The 17995-nt window shown below is 38.1% G+C and overlaps 2 protein-coding genes across 2 annotated transcripts; one reads left to right on the forward strand and one right to left on the reverse strand.

Moving 5' to 3' along the window:
- Positions 1-872: 872 nt before the first annotated feature.
- On the reverse strand, positions 873-16486 carry LOC140745383 (uncharacterized). Its single transcript, XM_073077207.1, has 6 exons — positions 16313-16486; positions 5057-5135; positions 4187-4273; positions 2592-2840; positions 1648-1789; positions 873-1279 (listed from the first exon to the last, which is right to left on the reverse strand). Exons 2-6 carry the CDS (start codon positions 5129-5131, stop codon positions 1071-1073), a joined length of 762 nt encoding a protein of 253 aa, XP_072933308.1. The 5' UTR covers positions 5132-5135; positions 16313-16486; the 3' UTR covers positions 873-1070.
- On the forward strand, positions 7074-8333 carry LOC140745376 (uncharacterized). The gene has a single exon (XM_073077192.1). The coding sequence runs from the start codon at positions 7497-7499 to the stop codon at positions 8331-8333; it is 837 nt and encodes a 278-aa protein (XP_072933293.1). The 5' UTR covers positions 7074-7496.
- Positions 16487-17995: the final 1509 nt, after the last annotated feature.

Raw genomic sequence — 17995 nt, forward strand, 5'->3', positions numbered from 1 at the left:
GGACTAAGCTGAAACGCCTCGGAAAAGTCTGTCTCCCTTACCACACCCTTCAAACCGGAACACAGCAGCGTTTAACACTACTGTTATTAGGTAGAAATAGGTGTGGCGGTGGTGCCACCGGAGTCGAACCGCAAAGGGTTCTACCACATTCAATATCTACCTGAGATCGTCACAGTTGCGTTGCTACCCCTGAAGACCGCAACGCCTAACATTTTATAAGTCAAAAATATCTCAGAGGTGGTGGTGCGGACTTGAATAGTATCACATTCTTCTTATTAGCAGGTATAATATTTGTGAGTGGTCCACGATATTTAGATCCAAATCAACACGTATATTACAATTCTAATAAAATAAGTTGTCAAAAAATCACAAAATTTAAAGAAATAGCTAAATAATATAACATAAAGGTTTGGTTACTCGTATATGTCTAAATTAATCTAAAGAAGAATAGTCGTGCTCGAAAAAATCTATTAATGGTGTTACATTAGACAAAAGAAACATCAATTACAAACACGGCCTTTCTTCGAATCTACCTTCATCTAGACATATACTTTCAGGGTGGAAGGTTTAACAAGGGACATATTTAAGCCAATATAATATAATAATAACGTAATAACTCAAAAAATATTAATCAATTTAAGAAAAAAGTTGGAATAAAATATATTAAAATATTCCCCGCGAAAGGAGACCATAGCTTAGTTTTTAGCAAGATTCAGTTACACCCATTATTTATTATCGATCTATCCAATGATTTGCCTACCAAGCATCAAAATTTCAAAATTTCTTTTTATTGGCCTCGTTACATTATTATTTGCAAGCTTCTTTGATGAGTACTGTTCATATGTTCTTTAATTGTTTAAGTGCCACGTAAAACTGCTAGTCCGCTCTGAATATAGAAATGAATCGCGTCGCCATAGCAAATTGTATGACCTGCTCGCAACAACTTAAGAGCGGACTAGCAATGGCGCGGACTATACCTATTAAGAACGAAAGGTGAATAGCGAATACGGTGTTCGGACCTTCCTGAAACTCTTGTGTACCTGCCACCCTGTATATCTTTGCAAGTGTATTTATGGGTGTCCAGCAGTTGACACCGGTACATCAATCTTCTGTTCACTAGGTTGTATGATAGCTACGCTCTTATCTTCTTTCTTGTGCTGTGCTGCGGTGATCAGACATTCGATGTAGGATGGTGGTAGATCAACTACCTGCTGTGCCTTCTCACTTCGTAGCTGCTTTATGTATTTGTTGATGATGATTAGGAATACTGATGCAATGCCTGGAAAAAGTGTATGAGTATGACAGAACACATAAGAGTGATAGGGATACTTATAATATATAATTCCGTTTTTAGTTTTGACGTACGGAACCCTAAGAACGGTAGATATACACACTGTATTTTGTAACCACTATCGAAAAATTATCATATTAGTCTATCGGAGGTTTTTTACAAACCTATTAAATTTTCTGTAATATAATTACATCAGTATATTGAATGTTAAAGTGAAATTAAAAGGAAAAACAGGATTAGTAGACCATCTTTACGTTTCCTTACTTGTCTTCCCATTCAGTGAAATAAATTCTGGGGAAAGATGAAAATAATTTCTACGTCTGTTAAACAAAATAAGTTAATATTCGTCAACTTACAAATATCAACAAGCTTGATGCACCAGTAGGTCTCAACCGTGATGTTGTTTTGGAAGTCCGGCTGATACGCGAAGTACATTATCTGCAACACCAGCTTCACTACTGACAGCCCGAAGAACATCCTCATGGACTCTTGATCTTTCTGTAAAGTACAACAAATTTATTAAGATTTTTGTGAATTTTTTTAGACGTTGAACACTTTTTGAGTGACCAACAATCATGGAACTCGCGTCTTCGTCACCGAACGCTTTATGATCAAGGATTTAAGTTTAAATTGGTCAATAACACATCTTTACTAACCAAAAATAAATAAAAAATAATAATCTAATAGCTAATATTATTCACAAGTTTTCACTTCTGTTGCCAATCCTCACAGACTGCAGTTTTTTTTTGTGCAATCACATTTGGATATAAAAGGGTGAATATAACGCTTAGTTGACAAATAATAAAAACATTTATTTATTAAAAAGTCGCACCAACAAGGTGAACGCTGAGGCATACAAATTATTTTGATAAAACATTGAGACTTTTTTAAGTGCCACCTCAATTACAGCGAACAGCTTGAGCAACTACATACTAAACAATATTTTATTGTTATATTAGAAAATGCTATTAAGAAAAAAAAATGTAAAAAATTAATAATATTCAAAAAACTATACATTCCTGATAACATAACTCACAACATGATTACAAATTAAATAATATGTTTTTTGCCAAACTTATCGGAAACGGAAATTCGTGATTTTTACGATATACGTCGTAGATTTACACGACGCGACATCGCAATATTACACGACAACACAACGTGCCGTGATGTGTCGCCGTATCGTGTCTACATTTTAACCGTTTGACCGCTGATAAATAGAAATAGGTACTCAGAAATACGTATATAATAAATTAGAAATAGAAATACAGACAGGAGAAACCACAGAAACAAAAATTACCTTATGAACCGCCCGCACGTATGAGATGACAAACTTGAGCCAAATTACATTGATCAAAAAGTTTAAGACATCTATCTGGTAGATGTGTATCATTCCGGGATAACACCTGGGTTGAGACGGGATCGGCATGTAGTCCACATGTGCGTTGTTGAAAGAGCGCAAGATGAGAGGGAATGGGTAGAAGCCGTGGGTTCCGAGGTTGATGATGAGCAGCACTGGTTCCAACCACGGCCAGTTTATGGATTGCAACTGAAATTCAATTAATAAAGTTTGATGTTACCTAATTGGTTAATAATTTAAATAAATTGTAATTGGTCAATGGTTTCAAAATTGACTTTTCGATTTCAAGGTCCTGATTTCGAATCTGTGATCTTTGAAAGTTATACGCATATTAAAAATTATTTACCTTTAACTTGATTTATCCGTGAAAGAAAATTGAACGAGAAACAATGTCATATAACACAATATTAAGTGTTGTCATATAAAACAATAAAACTGTATTAAGACTTTTTTTTATTTCAAGTTACAGGTTTTGAATCTGTGACTTTTGAAAGTTATGCGCATATTAAAATGTTTTTACCTTTAACTTGATTTATCCGCTAAGGAAAATTGAACGAGGAAAAATACTAGCTGACCCGGCAAACTTTGTATCGCAAAATCAAAATCAAAATCTATTTATCAAATATATTTCATATAAAATATAGCCTATGATAATAGTGGATAATGTAGCTTTCGAATGGTGAAAGAATTTTTAAAATCAGTCCAGTAGTTGTCAGTAGTCCTTGAGTTTTTGAGTTATTCATTACAATCAAACAAACAAACAAAGTTTTCCGCTTTATAATATTAGTGTAGAAAACAATATTAAGTGCCTATGTATAATTTTTTTTAATTTCGAGGTCCAAGGTTCGAATCTGTGACGTTTGGAAGTTACGCGCATATTAAAAATGACTTACCTCATTTGATTTATCTGTGAAGGAAAATTGCATGAGGAAAAATGTCATATAAAACAATATTAAGTGCCTATAAAAAGACATCTTTTATTACTCTAATCAGTATTTAATATCTTTATTTGAGGCTATTACCTACTTCGTGAATAAGTTGTAGGTACGAGTATAGTTTACGCCAAAGTTCTAGTCCGCTCTGAAGATGTTGCGCGCAGGTTTAGTTAGCATATACTCCGTAACATAAAGGTTCACCAACGCAAATATGAACCCGTGGGCGAGAGCGGACAGCGGACGTGTGCCAGGGGTCCCGCGCTATCATCGTCCTGCTAATATCTACAATTTGCTGTTGCGACGCGACTCGTTTCTAAATTCGAAGCGGACTAGCAGTTTGGCGCGGACTCTACAAGACATTACTTTAAGTATAATATGAAAGAATACATAATTGATGTATGTATATGTCTTAATTTCTATTATACATTAGTTTTAGTGACAATGTATCATAAAAATAGAATTATGACAATCCAAGTAAAGCAATACGTATCTCTAAAACTAAACTAACTTCATAACATTTCAATCCTCTACTTAGTATCTCTAGATCTTTGTATGCAACCTACAATAATGTTTATAGTGAGTATGTCTGAAATGTCTCACCGAGTATCTAGTGACATCGCACTCAAAGCCACGTGACACCAGTGCCACAATAAAGAAGTGGGAGACTATGTCCACGACGCCTGCAATCTGAGAATCAAAACAAACGGTTCTTAGTAAGCTGTTAGTATTTTCAGTTTAGTAGAATAGAATGGTGATTGATATATGATCCGTCGCCACTACTGCGTAAGGCAGAATAAGAATCCCGACCTGCAGGATAGAATCTAATTTTTTTAAAAGCGGTTACCATACCGGTCTGACTCTCAAAGGGTTCAGGGTTCGATTCCCAGCCAGACAATTATCTAAATGATGAGTTTGTTTTTTAATTTGTTCTGGGTGTTTGTGTATTCGTCCTTGTGTGTGTCAATAGCACCCACAACACAGGGAATCCTAGTGTGAGTGTAGAAAGCGTCTTTTTTATAAGATTGAGGTAGTAAATGCGGATGCAGTGTACCTGATGGTAAGAGGTGTCTGCCGCTAAAAGATATCTATAACCAACTTTAGAACAGGGGTTCGACCTGAAGTCGATCGCAGATGCGTTACCATTTCTGAGGATTAAGATAATCGCCTCATATGGAAGTCAGCCGGCCTTCAACGGCCGTAATCCTTTCACCAAAACGTTGAAAATGCTTCACACTAGGAATAGGTATGGGGTACATTTCCAGTCTGGCTAACCTGGTTTTACCACCTTCCAATTTAAAAGATATAAAAATATCCAGTATCGTTCACGGTCACGCCACGCCACTACTGTGATATCTACTCTAAATTGAATACCTACAATAAGCCACTTTAGTTAATAGAGCGATTGCACTCCCCTTGGTTAGTGGCATTATCGTCATACCATTTATTTATAACTGCTATATAAATATTTACCAAGTTCATGTAGCCAATAATGAAGCATTTGATACGGAGGTTCCCACAACACCAGTTACTCCTCGTGACCGCCATGTTTCTGAAAAAAAAACATCTATTTTATATTTATTTTTTAATATAAATAGCAGACGAGCACGCAATGCACCTAATGGTATGTGGCTACTGCCGCCCATAGATCCGGACAGTGGACTTCTTCTGTTTTAAAAATAGTAATCACAAAATATTAATTAAACGTGACGAGTATATTCCCGGTTTCATAAAAGGAACAGGGAAGATTTAATCCCGGATAATTTTGTACATTTCCATGGAATTATGAAAATTTGTGAAAATGTACACGTGATGGATTTCATATAATCTCAAAAGCTTGTACCTATTCATTATTAATGGAACTGATATGGATTCATATTATTCACGATTGTGAAAAACGGCACGTGACTTTGTTCGGATATATTCAGAATATAATTATAACTAGCCTTGCCAAAAAACACTTTAAAAGACCTCCTTTATGTATGAGACTTACTGGATTAGAGAGGTCAATCTGGAAGTTATAATGGAGAGTTATTTCAGTCATTAAAAAAAACTTATTTTAATAATTTATAACCTATATTACTCCAGGACAAATTACCTTACATATTTAAAAATAATTATTTAAACCTAACCAGTAGTTTTGGAGCCTATTCAAAGCAAAAAAAAACAAACAATCAAATCTTTCATGTTTCTAATATTACAACAGTCAAGTATAGATGTAAGAAGCTCACGGAGCATATCGATAGTCTGAACGACTGACATACGTCACGCAAAATTTAGTTTAAATTTTAAATTATAATAAATTGTGATATAGAATAGATCGATTAAAATGAAATAAAGACATGTTAACTAAGATAGTTTATGTACTGTGAATACATTGTTAATCCATTGAATTTATATATTCGCTAGTTTTAACGTAGTGCGATTTCAAACACACAAGTAAATAAGTTCGCATCGGCCGCAATCTTGAAAAAGGGTTTCACAGCGTTTTGATGTTTTATACACAAATAGTTTGCCAGTACCCTTACCATGGTTTTTCAAAACATCCCACAATTTTACGTTACTTTTACTCAATCCATTATTCTGTTCCGTTTGCTTCAGTAGACTAAGTAAACGTAACAATAAGTAAATGCTCAAGTCTTTTTGTCACCCTCACATGTTCGCAAAAAAGAGAGCCAAAACATAAAGCGCCATTTTGTCAATTTGGACATTTAATGTTACGTGACTGACACTATAGTTCTGATATAATCCGCTAGGGGCGCTGATTGCAATTAGTATGAGCAATTACGTAAACAAATACCAAAAAAGTTATATTTGTCAAAAAGTAAAAACTCATGTTACTGAACTATTTGTCGCGCAGATAATTGTTAGAACAATTATGAACTAGAATTGAATTATATAATAATGATATATACCTACCTGCCACATGTTTTTGTTCATCCACACATACACACGTATTGATGCACACATGAGTATTCTCATAGGTTTACAATAATCAGGCGTCGATGACTGATCAATGCTAGGTATTGTAATGATAGGTATTTGTAATTATATAATTTCTATACTGTGTTATGGAAAATATTATGATTAACAGCTCGGTATGTATTTTATTTATAATATCATGCATTTATTATTTCAGATAAAAGTAAATAATGGGGAATGTATATTTATTTGGTTTTATATAAAAACAATAATAAGCACTCGACTAGTGCGTAAAACTCGGCCTCCCAGTCAAATCCACCCAGGTCTGAGGTTCATATCCACGCATTTCTGTTTTTTTATAATGATGATCAAATGATAAATTAAATATTTATATTATATAAATTAAATAGGATATAAAGGTGAACGGTGAAGGAAATCATAGTGAGAAAACCGACACCAGAGAGTTATTAAAAAGTCCTTAAAGGTTATGTACCTCACTTACCTATTTACTTTACATAAAGCCTACCAACTCGCAATTGGCCAGCACAGTAAACTATGGCCTTGTAGCATTACCATTATGCAAGACGGATCGCGCGAGCCAGCCGGATCGCGCCGTACACAATGTCAATGCACCGTTATCTGCGTCGTTTAAAATCGCTTGCGCTCGGTCGGGAGCGCCAGTGCCGAACCGACTCGCAAGGCGAACGCACGCGCAAATTTAATCTCAAATTGTCTGTCTCTTTCTCGCATTTTACCGATCTTTTATAAATTTCAAATCATTAACGTTAGCCTAGTTCTGTCCTTCTTGCTCTTGCCTTACTTTGTATCTTTCTCTCTCTATCACTTCATAACTGTTACTTGACGTGGAATAAACGGTCGTTTTCAAAACTGAAGATCAAGTATTTTTCTGGTGAAAGTTCCTGTTCCCAAGACTTACACAACACACATTCAACTACATAATTGGTGACCCCGGAAGAAGAACACAGATATAATGGAGCAATACAGCGGAAATAAGGCGGAAGCAGAAAACACGGGTGAAGTTTTTCGAGTCGGAGTACGTGTCCCACCGTTTTATCCAGATGATCCAGACCTGTGGTTCGCTCAATTAGAAAGCCAATTCGTACTATCCAATGTTACTAGCGACTCAACTAAATTTTACTATGCGATATCTCAACTGGAGCACGTGTACGCGGCGCAGGTTAAAGATATTTTATGCACGCCGCCAGCAACGGGTAAATTTGAAAAACTAAAAACAGAACTTGTGAAACGGTTGAGTGTGAGTAAAGAAAATAAACTTAAGCAGCTTTTCTTGCATGAAGACATGGGAGATCGTAAGCCATCTCAATTTTTACGGCATCTGAAGAATCTCGCCGGCCCTTCGGTAAGTGATGACGTATTACTTACATTATGGTCTGGGCGCTTGCCACATAGCTTGCAAACAGTAATTGCCTCGCAGCCTAAGCTTTCTCTCGATGAGCTCGCTGAATTAGCAGATCGAGTTCACGCGATAGCACCATCCGCGCCTTACAACCATGTGGCATCCACGTCATCATCGCAAGCACCACCATCAAGGGTTGATGAGCTAGGCCACGAGATCTGTGCCCTTTCTAAACAAGTTGCTAAGCTTACCGCTTATGTCTACAGGAACCCGCGTACTCGCTCTCGATCCAGGTCCCAAGGCAACCGCCACCGCAGCAAGTCGCGCAACCGACAGCCTCCCCTGGATCACCCCCATTGCTGGTATCACTATAATTTCGGAGCTAACGCTAAAAAATGCAGTGAGCCATGCCAGTTTAAGTCGGGAAACGCCCCGGGCAGCCGGAAGTAGCGGCCTACGACTGCCCCACCCAAACAGGCCGTCTGTTTGTTACTGACCGGGTAACGAAGACGCAGTTCTTGGTGGACACTGGGTCAGACTTGTGTGTCTTCCCACGGTTGGCAATTAAGACGTCCTGTATTAAGTCCAAGTACAACCTGTCAGCAGCTAACGGTAGTACCATCCATACTTACGGACCGATCGCCCTACATCTAGACCTAGGACTCAGACGTAGCTACACCTGGAACTTTACAATAGCAGATGTTTCCAAACCCATCATTGGTGTCGATTTTTTGTCTTATTATGACTTACTTGTGGATTGCAGGAATCAGCGACTTATTGATGGAAAGACCTCGCTATCTATCACCGTGCCTCGTCAGAACATTCCAGAGGATATAGCTTCCATCAAGACGGTTAGCGGTGAGTCAGACTACCACGACATCCTAAGAGAGTTCCCTGAGGTCACACGTCCTGCTGGTATGGTACGTACAGTACAGCATAATACCGTTCATCATATAAACACGACTCCAGGCCCTCCAGTTGCCTGTCGACCACGTCGCTTAGACCCAGTGCGCTTAAAAGCTGCAAAGAAGGAGTTTGACGAGATGCTTGCTAGTGGAATTGCCAGGCGATCTGAAAGCCCATGGTCGTCACCATTACACATGGTGAAGAAAAAAGATGATGGATGGAGACCATGCGGTGATTATCGAGCACTGAATGCACGAACCATCCCTGATAGATATCCTGTAAGACACATCCAAGACTTTTCACATCAATTATCAGGTTGCAAAGTTTTCTCGACTATAGACCTGGTGAAGGCATATAACCAGATACCGGTGAATTCCGAGGACATTAAAAAGACTGCCATCACCACGCCGTTTGGTTTATTCGAGTTCAGTCACATGACATTTGGATTACGAAACGCCGCACAGACGTTTCAGAGATTTATCGACGAAGTATTACATGGCTTACAGGACTTTGCATATGGCTACTGTGACGACATTTTAATATTCTCACCGACAGAAACAGCACATAAAGAGCACCTACGCCAAGTACTCAGGCGTTTGGAAAAATACGGTGTACTTATAAACACAACCAAATGCGTACTAGGAGCGTCTGATGTAACTTTTCTTGGCTATCATGTTTCAGCAGCTGGTACCAGGCCCCTAGACTCTAAGGTGCAGGCTATCATGGAGTACCCAGTTCCTAAGACGGTGAAGGAGCTAAGACGATTCCTGGGTATGATCAACTTCTATCGCCGCTTTGTACCCAGCTCTGCCAGTCGTCAAGCGCCTCTCAACGCTCTACTATCAGGTACAAATGTTAAAGGGTCGCATCCAGTGCAGATGACACCTGATCTGGTGCAAGCATTCGAAGACTGTAAGTACTCACTTGCTAATTCAACACTACTGGCTCATCCCCACCCAGAAGCAGAGTTGAGTATAGCTACAGATGCCTCAGACGTTGCCATCGGTGCTGTGTTGCAGCAAAGGATCAGTGATCAGTGGGAACCATTAGCTTTCTTCTCAAAGAAACTCAGCTCCCCGCAACAAAAATACAGCCCTTTTGATAGAGAACTGTTAGCTATGTACGAAGCAATAAAATACTTTCGCCACATGGTAGAAGCGCGTAACTTCTCTATCATAACGGACCACAAGCCTCTTACCCATGCATTTAGTGCAGCTAAGGAGAAATGCTCACCCAGGCAATACAGACACCTGGAGTTCATTGCCCAATTCACCACCGATATCAAATATATACCCGGTAAGCAGAATATTGTCGCCGATACCTTGTCAAGAATTGAAGAGGTTTCTCAAGGTATTGACTATGAGACACTCGCTCAATCACAGGATGCTGATCTCGAACTACAAGGTCTACTACAAACTGGATCGTCACTGAAGCTGAAAAAGGTTAGAATACCGGATACTGATATTTATGTATACTGTGACGTGTCATCTCAGCCTCCACGTCCGTACATAACACCAGATCTTCGACGTCAAGCCTTCGAGTCAGTACATAATCTCAGTCATCCTGGGAACACAGCTACAGTGCGACTGGTCGCACAGAGGTACGTGTGGCCAGGGATACGCCGAAACTGTAGAGAGTGGTCTCGCAAATGCCTGTCATGCCAAGGCAGTAAGATAACACGCCATACCTCTGCCCCAATATCCCCATTCCTTTCCCCAACATCGAGGTTCTCCCACATCCACCTCGATATTGTTGGACCTCTAACGTCTTCTTGTGGTTACAGGTATTGCCTCACCGCCATTGACAGATTTACACGATGGCCTGAGGCGTACCCCATCAAAGACATCACAGCGGAGACCTGTGCAACCGCGCTGGTGTCTGGCTGGATGGCCCGGTTTGGTTGTCCCCTCAAAATAACAACTGACCGTGGACGTCAATTCGAGTCACACCTGTTCCGAGCCATCGCTTCACTGGTTGGTGCGAAACACTACCGCACTACCGCCTACCACCCTGCTGCTAACGGCATGGTCGAGCGCCTTCACCGACAGTTGAAGGGTGCCATCATGTGCCACACTTCATCACAATGGACTGAAGTTTTGCCATTGGTACTTCTGGGTATAAGAAGTGCATGGAAAGCGGACATCCAGGCTACACCAGCAGAGTTGGTCTACGGAGAATCACTTCGGTTACCAGGCCAATTCCTTGCCCCCACAGATGACTACAAGGCAGCTGACATCACGGAGTTTGCAACGCGACTTCGTAGTCATATGGCTAAGATCACCCCAACACCTGCATCATGGCATAGAAAAGGTACATTTTATATACCTCATAGCCTCGCCGAGTCATCACACGTCTTCCTGCGGCAGGATTTCATCCGAAGACCGCTAGAACCGCCGTATGCTGGACCGTACAAAGTTCTAGAGCGTCATCCCAAATACTATAAACTTCAGGTACGAGGGAAAGAAACTACAGTCAGCATTGATCGCCTGAAACCTGCCTTCATGACTCAGGAAGCCGATGTTCAACCCTCGCAATCATCTGAGACGACGCCAACTCCACCGTCAACAACCACAGAGAGGAAAACCAGATATGGTAGAAGGGTGCACTTTCCTGACTATTATCGCCCGCAGTAGCGGTCTCAGCAGGGGAGTACTGTAGCATTACCATTATGCAAGACGGATCGCGCGAGCCAGCCGGATCGCGCCGTACACAATGTCAATGCACCGTTATCTGCGTCGTTTAAAATCGCTTGCGCTCGGTCGGGAGCGCCAGTGCCGAACCGACTCGCAAGGCGAACGCACGCGCAAATTTAATCTCAAATTGTCTGTCTCTTTCTCGCATTTTACCGATCTTTTATAAATTTCAAATCATTAACGTTAGCCTAGTTCTGTCCTTCTTGCTCTTGCCTTACTTTGTATCTTTCTCTCTCTATCACTTCATAACTGTTACTTGACGTGGAATAAACGGTCGTTTTCAAAACTGAAGATCAAGTATTTTTCTGGTGAAAGTTCCTGTTCCCAAGACTTACACAACACACATTCAACTACAGCCTAACCCCTCTCTGAGAGACAAAAGATTTATTTTTAAATCTATCTCCTGGATAGATCCCTTAGTCATCTCCTATGACGCCCTCGGTAAGAGAAAGAATGACGCTATTTAAAAGATCATACGACTCCAACTCTCCCCTCGATTGTAGCTCCAACTTTTCCTTTCCCTTTTAAGCTTTTAAGCATTTTTTATAATATAGGAGTAGTAGACGAGCATACAGTCCACCTGATGGTAAGTGGCTACTGCCGCCCATGGACATCTGTAATCAACCCCAGAGAGGATTAGATATTCCCACCTGAGGTCGGCCACAGATGCGCCGCTACTCCTGAGGACTAAGCTGAAACGCCTCGGAAAAGTATGTCTTTCTTACCACACCCTTCAAACTTCAGAACACAGCAGCGCTTAACACTGTTGTCATTAGGTAGAAATAGGTGTGGCGGTGGTGCCGCCGAAGTCGAACCACAAAGGATTCTACCACCTTCGTATGCATGCGATATTATTTTCGAATAAACACATTATCTACCTACACAAAAGGCCCGATGACCACAAAAAAGTAAAATAAGCAACAAACATTGTTGCATGACTCATTTCAGCGTAAAATTAATTACCATGCATTTTATGCATATGTTTGTGTAGGTACATAAACCTTTTGAGAGGAAAATCACAATTTATTAATTAATCAAGTATTAAGCACTCATTTACCTACTGTTGTGTGATATTTAAGGAATCGATTTTTATTTTTTAAGACTAATCTATCATCTCTACCGGGATGGGTTCAGTATCCATAGGTATTTGAGGATAAGAATAGGCATAATGACGAACTAATTAACAAAAAGAATAGCATATTTTTATACTAATTTTGAATTAAGCGCGAAAAGGCCCGCGGGTGTCATGGCGTCCGTTGGTGACGTCACATTAGAACATCCCATACAAAAGTACAAGCAATTCAGTGTCATACCCAAAAATGACGTCATTCACGCCCCGATTATCGTTTCAGACAAGATGGCCGACTGCTGTATTTTATACTTTCATTTATTGAAAATATAATAAAACTTAGTTTTTTTTAAACTGGGTCATTTTTGAAAATCCTTTCAATATATTGTTTTTACTTAAATCATTTATTCTTTGATTATTTAATACTGTCATCATGCCTATTGGACCGCTGAGATGAACCCTCGTTTCCGTAGGCCATATTGACAAGTGACTAGGATAAACTACATTCCCATACAGGTACAATCTCAGACCTGTAATTTTTTAATCAATAATTAGATACGTACTAGATCCAACAGCGAAGAAAACGGCAATAAAGCAAGACCATAACCATAGTTAATTGTATCAGGCGTTACTTTGCGGAAATCCATGCTATTAAGTTAAGATTAAAACTACTTCGCAACGATCCGCTACAAATATGTATGTTGGTATATATACTGCATGGTTTAAAATATATACCATCATACATATTTGTAGCGGATTGTTGCGAAGTAGTTTTAATCTTAACTTAATACCTTAACCATAACCCATAACGTTCTTAAAGGTGTGTGAAGTACATAGCCACGATGTTTGTTTAAAATGTATGGTCGACGAGTGTTTAAACGTTTAAAAGTAAACAATTACTTTATGTTAATAACTCTACATTCGAATTCCACGTGTATCATGGTACAATGTCATCAGCCAATTTATTATTGTTCATGGTCTCTGTTTTCGTCAGCAAAAATAATGTTTTAGGTTATAATATTTTTTATTGAAAGGCCACGACACCGGATCGACCACGGCAATGACGCCAGTGGGTGCATAATTTTATATAATGGTACTGAACGCAGTCTTATGCGGCACGACACCGGCATGTCGTTGTCGCCGACGATAAGATGGTATTTGTAAGCTTCAGCCTGAAAGGATATTATTTAACATAATATACTGAATATTTCAGCTAATAAATAAGTTAAATAATTAAGAGAGTAAAGAGAGAAAACCCTGTCGCCTCGTGTCGTTTTTTAGAAAAATAAAAAAGACGCTGCCGGTGTCGAGCTATAGACGCCGTTGCCATGCCGGTTTCGTGTCGTGTCGTAAATAAAGAGTGCATAATAAATTCACCACGGCAAAATTCTGATAAGTAGACTTCACACACATGATCTGATACACGTCATACAGAATTCTCAGAAATGTTATTTTTCACAAGGTTTTCCTTTACCGTCGAAAGTCGTTATCAATAATTTGCAATGCGCATACAAAACCAGTGGATTGGAACACTTAACTTAGCATAAGACTGCTACGTACTAAGTTTTTTTAAAGGTTGAAGAAGTAAACGAGGATGCAGTCAAACTGCCGGTCCAACACACACGTACATGATCTATCCTTATATATATATTTCTTATGTGCGTATGTCACTAAACTCCTCCTAAACGATTGGACTGATTTTGATGAAATTTGTTGTGTGTGTTCAAGGGGACTTGAGAATGGGCTAGGTTCACAATTTAGTCCGTGGGAAAATGTTTTTTTAATTAATTTTGAATTCGTAAGTAGTTGTTGATTTTGGAATGTTTTACATTGGATTCGACAGACTTCGCTCCTATCGCAGTTTCAAATACATAATCTATCTATTTTTCAAACCCGTAAGTGATAAAGGTTGTTCACCCTTAACATTTTTTTATTTATATGGCAACACAACATTTGCCGGGTCATCTAGTTCCATATAAAACAGCAGGAGTTCTGAAGCCGGGCACTTAGGATTCCAAACCATTCAAAAGGATTCGTACCCTTCCACCTAAATGCAAAAACTGTTTCAATATAAAATATGTTTAGCGGTGGTGGTTGGTTATAATAGCTTAATAAATAATGAAAAGTAAAGGTAGTGCTTTGACAGCCTTATACACTTATACAGCTTTTATGTTCTTTGAGGGGAGGGGTAAGGGAGATTTTTTTGAAACGAAACGTTTCAATTTCGTCCCTAGCATCTATAAACAATCTTTGTTAAGTTTCATTATTCGAATGAGGACTTGTTTACAAATAAGCTTAGATGCCAATGACAGTGTATCTAATTACTTATTGAGTCACGGGACGATAGTATGTAGGTCATATTAACGAGAAAACGGGTGCCTCTGCCTATATATAAATATATGACACATAGTAAAAGTGATATTTTCATATGAATATTAAAGATAAATTCGCATTCGGGTATGTGTATTGTGTACCTTAAATCTTATGACGTCATCTTGCACTGGAGTTTGTTTCGCCGCCTTCTCTCTTGTACTTTTCCGGGGCATTCCAGCTTAGTCCTCAGAGGTACCGGACCATTTGTGACCGAACTTAACGAATCTATTTCTCTTATCTGGGGTTGATTACAGATGTCCATGGGCTGTAGAAGCCACTTACCACCCAGTAGATTGCTTGTCTGCTACTTTCATGTCATAAAAAATCCCTAGTGAAGTGGCCATGTTATTGTTTTTTAAAAAGAAAGAAAGAAGAATTCTTTAGATAATCAATTTTGACTTAAATATTGTGACTTCACTTGCTAGGAGTTGAACGAACATCACTTTAGATATTTTAATATCACATGATCTAGATTTTTGTAAATATCCGTAAGCCAATATTGCGTGGCCTTTAAAGATAAAGTTGGAATTCCTCGTGAAGAGAGAACTTCCGTTCGAAACAAGATACTGCTGTTATATGGCAGAAATACTTATATAGACAAACTATAAAACCTTGAAGTATTTAATTTGTCAATTTTATTAATATTAATTAAACGTTATAGCGCAGTCTAATGTATAATAATCACTTACTTATATTAAGTCATAGATTAGTAAAGATACTTCGCCGCCTTGAAATTGAATGAAGCCCCAAAAGGCTTATTTTAGTAAGTTCTTTTTTTGAATTCTTGACAAATAAAAACATATTTAGAGAAAATTTACGAATAAATAACTAATTTGCGTAATAATTACGTAATTTACGTATTTCTATATAATAAAATAAATAATAATAAATATAACAATAATAAATAATTATTTCAAATAATTTAGGGACATTTTAGCACGGAGACGTGGCAAAACTTTTTTACGCAACTATTTCATTTCTCCAAACTGGGTACATTTTCTTGTTAGGAGTGAGTCATCTTTACTATTCTATGTATTAAGTATATAACTAAAACAAAAGTATCTTACTATAGACACGAGACACATGAAAATAAGGAGGACACAGCAGCGCCACTGTTTTGCGGCAAAATCAGTTTTCTAGTTGGTATACTTACGTACTAAAGTTCTATTTTTGTGTAGTTCACAAAAATCTGTTACCAATAAACCTTGGTGTATTATATTTGATGTAATTGGTATGGAAAATACCATTAATTTAGTCACAACTGAATCTACAGCTTTATATTGAACAAATGCATCCAATGCACTCACCGAAACACCGCGCGAAATAACGAAAAAATAGCATGAATCGTAACTTCTAGAAAGATTTACATCAGTAATTACTTTACTTACCGGTTGCGGCTTCAGTTGTCAAATAAATAACAAATGCAAATACACTGTCAAAGAGTTTAAAACAAAACACTCGACACAGCACTCACACCGTTGAAAATTAGCTAAAACTGAGTCAATTCACTACGCAATAGCCGCGCGCGCATATTACTTTACGCTGTGTCACTCACACTAGCGCGGTACGACTGATGTTTGTGTGCGTGTAACCTCGGTTTGCCCCAAGCATGGTAAATTGTGCTACCGTTCTTATAAGGAAGCGTGTCAAACAATACCTTGCAATCCAATGCTGCATTTATACGTAAAATAACTTGCAACGTCTTTGTAAAGAAAGCTTGTACGCGTAACAAATCGATAACGCATGCGATCCTGAAATGTTGTGCAACGTAGCGACATCTATGAGTACATTTGGTAAATTAGTCGATAAATTTCTCGTGTGTTGTGTATGTGAAAGTTGCATGCATGTATTAATTATTGTGATAGCAAAGCTATTATTCTGCTATGTAGTATACCTATACATCTGCATGAAAACCGATATTATCTGTGCTATTATTTCGTAAATGATAATTCGTAACTGTTATGTAAGTAGGTAGGTAGTTTGTATAAATTGGTGGATAATATTGTGTGATCTAGTTTACTAGCTTTAGGTATTTTAATATACTTGTAGGTTCCTACTAAAATTATTGTTGTTTTTGTCATTTCTAATTAATCTTTTACTAATTTTTTTTTTAAATAATTATGGTTTTTATTTTAGTTACATATTTTAGTATTTTGCTTGTAAATTTGAATCATTTTATCAGTTGTTTAATATGTCATTTATATTAATAATGCCTCGCATAAATTCGTTATGTTCTACTGTGAACCAATGTAATTCGGCGAAAATCTGCTACGTAAATTATGACTGCACCAAAATTGGCTAATGCTTACCAACCTCAACCAACCTAACTTATTTGTAGGCTCAAATATATTTTGTAGCAAATAATTTTGAACATTCGTGACTACCTTCGAATACCATGCTGGTTCGAAAATAATTAATATTAAAAAAGGTGTTTAAATTCAGGATGTGAAATCTAACGAAGAAATGATAAAGCCAAGCAAATAGGAATATAGGCAGTAACTTTAAAACTGAAATCGTTTTTGGTATATCCCAAGCTCACGGGTCCATCAAACGGAACTTTGATCAATCAAAAACGTTCAAAGGTTTCACATGCGGGCACAAGAGTTCAGAAGACCCTTAAACAAACAGGATTTTTTGGATTCAAAATGTATCCTTTGTAGGCGTGCATTTCACTTGGTATTAAGGTGATCGAAAGGTCTATATGAAATCTATCCATTCATATTCTATAACACTTACAAGAATAATCACGTACGGCAGTACTGTATTCACCACCCTTTAGTATCTGTGTTAGTTCCCGCAGTAGATATCTAATTTTGCAGGAGATGTCATTGTGCCATTCAGCTGGATTTAATTTTTATTTCTTTATGAACAGAAATATACTAAATTGTAGAAGTCTAATCGACAATCTACACCACACAGCAATTGATACGGCTAAGTAATTGTCTATAAGAGTAAGACCAAGACTTCAAATTCCCTGATTAAAATAATCTAAATATATATAACTCAAAGGTGACTGGCTGACATAGTGATCTATCAACGCACAACTCAAACCACTGAACGGATCGGGCTGA

Source organism: Epargyreus clarus, unplaced genomic scaffold (genome assembly GCF_041222505.1).
Source record: "Epargyreus clarus isolate Ecla_fem2 unplaced genomic scaffold, WU_Ecla_fem_2.2 ptg000010l, whole genome shotgun sequence".
Taxonomy (NCBI): Eukaryota; Metazoa; Arthropoda; class Insecta; order Lepidoptera; family Hesperiidae; genus Epargyreus; species Epargyreus clarus.